Source organism: Xyrauchen texanus, chromosome 44 (genome assembly GCF_025860055.1).
Source record: "Xyrauchen texanus isolate HMW12.3.18 chromosome 44, RBS_HiC_50CHRs, whole genome shotgun sequence".
In the NCBI taxonomy this organism is placed as follows: Eukaryota; Metazoa; Chordata; class Actinopteri; order Cypriniformes; family Catostomidae; genus Xyrauchen; species Xyrauchen texanus.
The window spans coordinates 22547523-22558660 of NC_068319.1; the positions used below are offsets into that span (position 1 = coordinate 22547523).

Genomic DNA, 11138 nt, shown 5'->3' on the forward strand with positions numbered 1-11138 from the left:
ATTTCAACTGTGTGTTAGACTTCTGTGTTCATGCTTTGTTATCTTCAGTCACGTCTTACAAAACATCAAGATTGCACGTAGAGGACACCGTGCTACACGTACAATGACGCATGCGTTGACGCTACTGGTCAAAAAAATATGAATACTCTGTTTAATTATGTAGTGATTTGTTCACTTTTTAAAAAACACTTCTTCTTTTTCAACAGTTGAGAAGTCCTGTGCTTGTTGATGCTATTTTGACCTCTGGAAGAGCTTCCAGTATGGCTTCAATATTTCTGTCTTGAACTCGCCATCAGTTGTAAGTACCTCCACTCCTTTGGTTATAAAGTGTCTTAGTGTGATTTACAGTCTCTTGAGCTGGGAATGGGGGAGAGGCAGTAATCGCTAGTAATCAATCCCTTTTAGCTGCTGTCTTAAAATGGAAACATCCCCAAAGGATCAAACTATCAATACATTTCAAAGCTTTTGAGATGGTGTTAACCTGTAAGCACCACAGTTCAATAAAATAAAATGAATGACGTTAGGAACTAAAACTTGTGTTTAGTTTGCAAGTTTATTTAGGTGCTGGTGAACAGCACCTGCCAGCAGCATTATGGCCGCTCTTTGGAGCCCTGGGAGCTGACGCTCATGTGGTCCTTCATTTGTCCATATACTGCATCAGAGGATTGTTTGGCACCCTGAATTCTGGACATCTGGCAGCTGTCTATGGCAAATATTGCATCAACTCGAATTTGAATTGGGTTGACACGAAGAGGATTTGCTGTTCATAGAAAATTATATTTGCCCAGCACTAATTTTGTAGTAAAACCAATATTTATTGGGTTTTAACCAGTTATGGCTATTCATCCTGTGATCTGTAGAATCAGTTCTTCTCAGCTGATTATTTTATTTATATTTCTCTAAACTAACTTGAGTACTATGGAATGTTATATGTGCCACTAGGACTTTTTGAGAAATTTAAAGTATGCAGAAAATGTTCCTTCTCCCTAAAATATATCAGTGAAATAAGTGTTCTGAGAAATCTCACTAGTCTCTGTGACAGCACATGACATTGTAAACGGCAAATAAAACTGTGATTGGAACATTCTTTGATCGGCCAAACAAAATACTTGGATATGCTTTCTGCCTGTCAATCATTATGTGCATTCTAATAGTGTAGTAGTTGAAGCGATCATTAAGGGTTAATGTCATATTCAGATTCATAACAGTTGCCTGTTGAGGGCGCTATTTTGCTACTGCTGTGTTTGACAACCAAGGGAAGACACTGCTGCTCTACTCTTCGGTGACTGTCTCAACGCTATCTTTGGAGGGTGGTATTTTGGAAAGAGAGGGCATGTCACTGCTTAAATCACTAAAAGTCAAATTTTCTCAAATCTACATATAAAACCTGAATTATACCATCTGAAATTTTGTAAACTAAATCAGGGTATTCAAATTTTTTATTGTAAATTCTGAATTCGTACTACGTGCATTTGAATTTATTATTATATATATATATATATATATATATTAGTTCAAGTTTAAAATTGTATTTTTCATTATTCAATAAATATTCAAGTCTTAGTGGCAAAAATATAATTTCATACATGCTGTCGAAATTTACCCAACTATCAAAACCACATTGTTTTAAGATAACTTTATAAAAATAAATATTGACAGCTAAATTTGAGGTAATTTAGAGCATTTTGAGAAATAGTGTTCTTCCATGATCCATAAAGAGTTAATTTATTAAATGTAAATGCCCAAACATCATCTGCAGCCTGAAGCTGAACTTTTTACCAGAGTAAAATGCTTCTTATTTTTATCCTAACTCCATATAAATCCTATGAAAGCCACATTTTTCAGTTTTTGGATGAACCCATTGACTCTCAATGTGAAAATGCACCGTAATTATAGGAATACGTTTACTAATGTTTATGAATAGAATCGTATTGTACAGTTGTATAGTATTCAGTCTGTTTAAATTTATTTAAATTATGCGTTGCGTATAGCAAAGCCAAAATGCAACGTCCAAGCATGTGGACGTGGGGTCGAACAAGGTTAATGCATTTGTATGGATTTCTTTGAATTTTTGGAATTTCATTCTTCAGTAACACTTTAAAAAAAGATTCTGTTTGTTAGCATTATTAAATGTATTAGATATCAAGAACAATACATTTTAAAAAAATATATTTTTACACCAAATTTTATTCAACCTGGTAAATGGTCATTATTAAAGTTAGTTCATTATGCGTTAATGTATACAAATTTTAATGTACATTTTTTTTTATTATAATTATCATGTCAAGTAATGTTATTGTAAACTGTTACATCTTCCCATCCATCCATCCATCTTCAACCGCTTATCCGAAGTCGGGTCGCGGGGGCAGCTGCTCCAGCAGGGGTCCCAAACTTCCCTATCCCGAGCCACATTAACCAGCTCTGACTGAGCGACCCCGAGGCGTTCCCAGGCCAGTGTGGAGATGTAATCTCTCCACCTAGTCCTGGGTCTTCCCCGAGGCCTCCTCCCAGCTGGACGTGCCTGAAACACCTCCCTAGGGAGGCGGCCAGGGGGCATCCTTACCAGATGCCCAAACCACCTCAACTGACTCCTTTCAACGCAAAGGAGCAGCGGCTCTACTCCGAGCTCCTCACGGATGACTGAGCTCCTCACCCTATCTCTAAGGGAGAAGCCCGCCACCCTTCTGTGAAAGCCCATTTCGGCCGCTTGTACTCGCGACCTAGTTCTTTCGGTCATGACCCAACCTTCATGACCATAGGTGAGGGTAGGAACAAAAATTGACCGGTAGATCGAGAGCTTTGCCTTTCGGCTCAGCTCTCTTTTCGTGACAACGGTGCGATAGAGCGAGTGCAATACCGCCCCTGCTGCCCCGATTCTCCGGCCAACCTCCCGCTCCATTGTCCCCTCACTCGTGAACAAGACCCCGAGGTACTTGAACTCCTTCACTTGGGGCAAAACCTCATTCCCTAATGCATTACATAATCTTCCTTACATTTAAATTCATATTACAACTCTGCATTCTGTTTGCTACCTTAATTTATATTTAATTCAAATTTAGGAGGGATTTTACATTTCTGAATGTTGCGCAATTATGACATTGGCTGTTACTGAATAAGATATTAAAGTTGACCTTAGTAAGTTTTTTTTTTTTCTAATTAAAAAAGTTACTCTTAAAGAAATGAACAGTAATTTTGAAACCTGTATTAAATCATAAGTTCTCTCATAAGATGTAGACTCCAGTTACATCTGTAACCTTATAAAAGCCGGGGGTTTTTTTAGATGGAAAGGGTCCACACATGGGGGCTGCCATGTTTGAATCACATGACCAGCCAAATACTACTCCCTTAATCTCAGTAACCGTCCTGTTATTTGACACTTTTACTCATGGATTAAATTCTACAGTGACATTGGCAACTGAAAACGGTTGCGGTTGAATAATGCTGCATCCAAGGCACTAGGTGTCATTGTAAGTCCAAGACGATAAAAATAAAAAATAAAAATTACTGAGTGCATCTTTAATCCCATCTGTATATAATAGGGTTCATTTTCAAGCTGTAAAATAAATTCATTCACAGTCTGATTTTATGCATCCATATTTGTATTGACTGTTGCTATGCTTCTTACTGTATCAATTACCATATGAGAGTAATTCAATGAGCAACATGCCTTTTAATTCCAGAATTGACTTGGTAAAAATGCTGAGGAGGGAACAAACTGCCATACATTTCTTTAAACTAACCTATTGGAAGATTAAGTCTTGTCAAGTTACAGTACATTCTGTTCCTGTATCTCGGTTTAAATTTTAAATGAAATTCTTATTCTGTGTCTGTTTAAAACCCTCTGTAGGAAGAGAATTCTGCTATTGAACAATGTGGTGGCAATCTGTGGAGCTGTCCTGATGATGTTGAGGAAGACCGCCCTCTCGTTTGAGATGATAATGGTGGGACTCTTCATATATGGCATCAACACTAGTGCATTGGATAAATTGTTGTATACATCTTTTAGACTATGCTGTCTTTTTATCTTAAAATAGTTGTTTGATGTTGAATGTTTTGTACAGGTGTGAGCTTGACTGTCCACATCCTTTATTTATTGGAATGCACCCCAAGAGACTGCGCGCGATGGTTGGCGTGTCTACAGCCTCTTTCGTCTCATTGGGGAAGTTTGTTGGACAGCTTTAGGGATCAGGTGGCCAGTTGCACTAATGTTGTTAAAGAGAAGTTATATATAATTTACTCTCATTGTGTGTCTGTGTCTGTGTCTGTGTCTGTGTCTGTGTGTGTGTGTGTGTGTGTGTGTGTGTGTGTGTGTGTGTGTGTGTGTGTGTGTGTGTGTGTGTGTGTGTGTGTGTGTGCGCGTGCGCGTGCGTGCGTGTGAGAGAGAGAGATAGTGAGCTGTTGGGCATTGAGGAGCATTGGATTTGGCTGCTGGGCTTCAGTGTGGTGGCTGGTCTTATCTAGTTGCTCACACTGATCTTTCTCCCTGAGTCCACATTGTATCTTCTGCTGGAGAGGGCACAGACAGGGCTGTGAGACTTGTCAGAACCAGATACTACTTCAATTACATTTACACATATATTGACATTTATGTTGAAAAGCTGAAGGCTGTAGGGGCGTTGTCACATATTTTATGTGCTAATAAATTAGCCAATCATAACAGAGGCCATTTACATATTGAAGTCTTAAAGGTACTATAGCAAAAACAGCCCATTTAATTCAAAAAGTCAGACAGGGAGAGAGTTACAAATGGTCACGTAACACTAAATTACATCTGGTTTTGTTGATACAACCGTAGTTTTCTAACAATTCTCTGGGACTTTTGGGAACAAAAATGAATTCAGAAGTGAAAGGTTCAGAGCTACTTCTGGAACAGAGAGGACATTTATATACACTTGCAATAGCTTTGTCCATACTTTACAAAGATTAACAATGCTTTCACTACAGTGACAACATTTACCATGGTTTTATTACAGTAACTATATTTGAACCATGATATTCATAGTAAAAAACAAAACAAAACAAAAAACAAAGGAAAACAAAAATGATGGTTATAAAATCAGAAATATGTTTACTTTTTCTCACGATCATGTATCGACACTTGGATCCATGTATCGTGATGTATTGTGATATTTTCAGTGCAGTCAGAGACGTTTATATGAGGCACGGAAGAGAATGAAACTGATTCTGCAGCATTCGCTGTTTCTCTCACAGATATGCTGGTCCTCTCTCACACATTTGGATCTAGGGCCAGGCAAAAACATAGATTTTTCTATTTAATCTTCATTTGTACAATCCCAATGTCAATTCTTAAAATGCCAAGATCGCTCTTTCCTTCTATCTGCAATCCCCTACAATCATATGTGTGTAAATACTTCCCATATGTTAAAAAATGTCAGTGATTAGCCACCAACTGGTAAATGTTTTAGATTTCACTCACCAGTGTTTGTGCGGTATAGTGGCGAAGAAGTTCAGCACTGAGATCTTTTCACTGCGTGCTGTGAGTTAAAGTTTTGACTCTTTCTGTGTGATGTGAGCCCAAAGACTAGATCCAAGCAAACCATTTGTTGCTTAATAATGTCTCTTTTAATATCCTTTCTGTTCTCTACAGTCAGTTATTTATCAAAAACAACAAAAGAAACATTTAATTCTAATCTCACATAGCATGAATGCTGTAAAAAAGCCATTCGACCCTGCCACAGGTAAGACCAGTACCCTTTTTAGCATTTGTTCTACATATCCAAGTAAATAATTGTTAATAGTACAAATTAGGCATGCAAACAACAAACATGTAACGATATACTATATATACAATATATGCAATTTCAATACATCATATTTATTTATTTAATACATGGACTATACAGGTGAAACTCGAAAAATTAGAATATCGTGCAAAAGTTCATTAATTTCAGTAATTCAACTTAAAAGGTGAAACTAATATATTATATAGACTCATTACAAGCAAAGTAAGATATTTCAAGCCTTTATTTGATATAATTTTGATGATTATGGCTTACAGCTTATGAAAACCCCAAATTCAGAATCTCAGAAAATTAGAATATTGTGAAAAGGTTCAGTATTGAAGGCTCAAAGTGTCACACTCTAATCAGCTAAACACCTGCAAAGGGTTCCTGAGCCTTTAAATGGTCTCTCAGTCTGGTTCAGTTGAATTCACAATCATGGGGAAGACTGCTGACCTGACAGTTGTGCAGAAAACCATCATTGACACCCTCCACAAGGAGGGAAAGCCTCAAAAGGTAATTGCAAAAGAAGTTGGATGTTCTCAAAGTGCTGTATCAAAGCACATTAATAGAAAGTTAAGTGGAAAGGAAAAGTGTGGAAGAAAAAGGTGCACAAGCAGCAGGGATGACCGTAGCCTGGAGAGGATTGTCAGGAAAAGGCCATTCAAATGTGTGGTGGAGCTTCACAAGGAGTGGACTGAGGCTGGAGTTACTGCATCAAGAACCACCACACACAGGCGGGTCCTGGACATGAGCTTCAAATGTCAAACGTCTTACCTGGGCTAAAGAAAAAAAGAACTGGTCTGTTGCTCAGTGGTCCAAAGTCCTCTTTTCTGATGAGAGCAAATTTTGCATCTCATTTGGAAACCAAGGTCCCAGAGTCTGGAGGAAGAATGGAGAGGCACACAATCCAAGATGCTTGAAGTCCAGTGTGAAGTTTCCACAGTCTGTGTTGGTTTGGGGAGCCATGTCATTGGCTGGTGTTGGTCCACTGTGCTTTATTAAGTCCAGAGTCAACGCAGCCGTCTACCGGGACATTTTAGAGCACTTCATGCTTCCTTCAGCAGACAAGCTTTATGGAGATGCTGACTTCATTTTCCAGCAGGACTTGGCACCTGCCCACACTGCCAAAAGTACCAAAACCTGGTTCAATGACCATGGTATTACTGTGCTTGATTGGCCAGCAAACTCGCCTGACCTGAACCCCATAGAGAATCTATGGGGCATTGCTAAGAGAAAGATGAGAAACATGAGACCAAACAATGCAGAAGAGCTGAAGGCCGCTATTGAAGCATCTTGGTCTTCCATAACACCTCAGCAGTGCCACAGGCTGATAGCATCCATGCCACGCCGCATTGAGGCAGTAATTAATGCAAAAGGGGCCCAAACCAAGTACTGAGTACATATGCATGATTATACTTTTCAGAGGGCCGACATTTCTGTATTTAAAATCATTTTTTTTATTGATTTCATGTAATATTCTAATTTTCTGAGATTCTGAATTTGGGGTTTTCGTAAGCTGTAAGCCATAATCATCAAAATTATATCAAATAAAGGCTTGAAATATCTTACTTTGCTTGTAATGAGTCTATATAATATATTAGTTTCACCTTTTAAGTTGAATTACTGAAATTAATGAACTTTTGCACGATATTCAAATTTTTCGAGTTTCACCTGTATTTAAAAAAAACAAAAGGTAAAATGTCACCAAAAGGATGAAAAACTACTGATAAAAGAAAATGTGTAAGACTCTAAGTCCATCATTTAACAAGGTAGAAGGTCCCCTGTTTAATGAATAACAGCATTGGCTGAAAGATCATTTCTTTCATACTGTATCTAAGCAAAATGGACATTATAACTGAAATATATCACAAAGCAAATTCATTTAAATAAAAAAAGAAATCTAATCATGACATGTTGATCGCAATACGTATTTCATCGTGAGGTGGCTGGCGATACCCAGCCCTACTGTCTATATTGAATAAGTTAATTTAAGTGTGAATATTAGGTCAATATTACATTTGTACTCTATTCAAACATGTAACAATGTATGCTCTAGCTTAGAAGTAAATATTATTCATGATTGTTAATCTTTATAATGCATCATTTTAAACCAATCCTAAAGTAGAAAACCTTGTCATATTTATTTTCTACTTTGAGTAAATTTTACAGGTAAATAAAATAAGTTTTAAGTTGATTAACTTTTCAAAGCTGGTGCACAGCATGCACTGGTCTTGAATAAGTAATGAGGTCGCATGGTTTTACTGTTTGCAAGTTGATTTACACCATTTCATCATTGTTGTTAAGTTTTGGTAATTTCTTATTATGTGATGTCTGAAATAATTATGTGCATTATGTGTTAAGGTCTGGATCTTGTTTCTTTTACCATTAAAGTAAGGTGATGTTGTCTAATAAACTACATGGCATGCATTAAGCTTCCCTGTGGATGGCTTCTGTACTGTTTGTCATGTGGTACATGAGTAAGACGTTAAAAACACAATGAAATGCTAAAGTAAAATTTACAAACGAAGTGTGAGTAAAGTTTACTTGAAACAGAGTATTACCATCTACCATCCTCGTCACATTCACAGCTCTGTGGCATCAATGCCACGAGTGAAGACAGAGCCAACACGCCACCTGAACCTTTTCAATCTGACAAATGTTGAAATGCGAGCTTTTTTTGTCAATACATGCCATATGCCACAGTGTGTGTTTAGGAAATGGGCTTAATGATTTTGCACAGAGTAATTTACCCCACCCACAGTAAATCAGATATTTATGCAGCTTTTTTAGTCCTCTTTTTGTAGTTTCACAGCCATTATTTTGGTCATTCATCAGATAAGATGAACAATGAAGCCTGTAAATTCAGTGTTGGGAATGTTTTGCAGGTCTATCTCAATTCATGTGATGTGTTTCAAGCAGGCGGTGTTCCCAAGGAGTAATTGCGTTATGCCGCCCTGGGGACAGGCCTATGTGAAATCTCCACCTCCATTGCCTGTTTAAGCCTCTCTCTACTGTATGCCTACATAGGCAGCATTTTAAAGCTGAAGTGTGTACTTTCTTTACAACTAGCGCACCTTGGAATTGCTAAAAAAATTATAAGTAAATAGATACAAAATTGTCTAATTTATCCAATATTTATGTATACTATGTATTTTTATGCTTACAAGAGTATTTCATTGTTAACATTCTAATGGCAATTTTTTTTTTTACCATATAGGTTTACTATATACCATTTCAATTAGAAGTGCTGTTCATGGGACCTGTGTAGCTCAGCGAGTATTGACACTGACTACCACCCTTGGAGTCGTGAGTTTGAATCTAGGGTGTGCTGAGTGATTCCAGCCAGGTCTCCTAGGCAACCAAATGAATGGTTCTCGCTCTCAATGGGGCGTGTGAAAAACGGATTAACGGTCTCAGAAGCGGAGGCAACTGAGACTTGTCCTCCTCCACCCGGATTGAGCTAACCGCGCCACCATGAGGACCTACTAAGTAGTGGGAATTGGGCATTTCAAACTGGGGAGAAAAGGGGATAAAAAAAAAGTGCCATTCACACTGACCTTTTAGTTGACCTTGGCTGTTTACAGTGTTGTTTTAATCCAGGCTCTGATCATTGAGAGCACAGGGAAGAGAGTACTTCCTTTTAAGGGTGTCCTTCTTATGGCGGCCTCACTGCCCCTGCTCACGCTCTCACACTACTTACAAGTTTGCTGTGTTTACTCATTTTCTCATACTGCCTAATTTGGGTGGTTTATTATATTGTAAATGCTGACAAAATTTTCATTTTAGGGTGAACTATTGTTTTAAGAGGAATCAAGACTCTGTTAAGGGGTATACAGTGGCAAGAAAAAGTATGTGAACCCCTTGGAATTACCTGCATTTATGTATAAATATGTCTTAAAATGGTTTGACCTTAATCTTTAAATAATGAACAAACACAATCTGTTTTAACTAATAATACACAAACTATTGTATTGTTCTTGTACATACTGAATACATCATTCAAACATTCACAGTGTAGGTTGGAAAACGTATGTGAATCCAAAAACTAATGACATCAACCAAAGCTTATTAGAGTCAGGAGTTGGCAAACCTGGCATCCAATTAATAAAAAAAGATTGAAGGTGTGGGTTAGAGCTACTTTGACTTATAAAAACACTCGAACATTTTGAGTTTGTTTTTCACAAGAAGTGTCTGCTGACATGGACCATGCCTTGCAAAAAAGAGATCTCAAAAGTCCTAGGATCAAGAATTGCTGCTTTGCATAAAGCTGGAAAGGGTTCCAAAGTTATCTCGAAAAGCTTAGATATTCATCTGTCCACAGTTTTCTATAAATTGAGATGATTTAGTACTGTGGCTACTCTCCTTAGAAGTGGCCATCCAGCCGATGACTCAAAGGATACACTGCAGAATGCTCCATGAGGTAAATAAAAAAGAACCCTAGAGTGACTGCTAAAGACTTGATGGAATCATTGTAACTGGTTATCATCTCTGTTCATGAGATATGGAAAACAGGCAGGAGACGACGAAAGAAGCTGCTGCTTTCCAACAAAAACATTGCTGCAATCCTGAAGTTTGCCAAAGGCCACCTTGACACTCCACAATGCTACTGGGAAAAATTGTTGATTGATGAAACTATGATTAAATTGTTTGGGAGCACTACGTATGGCAGAAAAAGGGCACCACATACCAACATGAGAACATAGTGGAGGGAGCATTGTGATTTGGGGCTGCTTCGGGGCTCAGACCGCTTGCCACCATCAAGGGAAAAATAAAAAGTTGATCAAGATATTCTACAAGATAATGTCAGGGTGGCTGTGCACCAGCTGATCCTCAGTAGGAGATGGGTAATGCAGCAGGACAGTGACCCTAAACATCCAAGTAAATCCACTACAGAAATAAAATCCAACTTTTGGAGTGGCCCATTTTGAGAATCCTAAGAATATTTCTGAGCTGAAGCAGTTCTGTTAGAAAGAATGGTCCAAAATTTATTCTGAACGTTGTGAGGGTCAAATCCGCAGCTACAAGAAATGCTTGTTTGAGGTTATTGCTGCCAAAAGAGACCAGTTATTACATACAAAGGTTCACTTACTTTTTCCACAGCACTGACTGTTTAATGGGTTGTGTTCAATAATGACATCAAAGATTAGAATTGTTTGTGTTGTTAGCCTAAGCTTATTGTGTTTTTCTATACTTGTGATGAAGATGATATCAAATTGCATGACCAATTCATGTAGAAAATCAGTTCATTCCAGAGGTTTCACATACTTTTTCTTGTCATTGTAACACAACCAAGCTAAAATAAATGAGACATGAGTCAACTTAAAATGAACGGATTAATTTTGGGACATACTGAGTCTAACTTGTCTGCAGTGCATGAAACTAGTCCTGAGACTA

General features: G+C 37.9%; 1 protein-coding gene across 1 annotated transcript; it reads left to right on the forward strand.

The window, feature by feature from the left end:
- The first annotated feature begins 103 nt into the window (after positions 1–103).
- slc2a11l (solute carrier family 2 member 11, like) lies at positions 104–5836 on the forward strand. Its single transcript, XM_052117298.1, is given in 7 exon segments — positions 104–127; positions 562–637; positions 640–708; positions 3844–3972; positions 4062–4100; positions 4103–4189; positions 4388–5836. Coding segments are annotated over 7 exon segments (570 nt in total). The 3' UTR covers positions 4534–5836.
- Positions 5837–11138: the final 5302 nt, after the last annotated feature.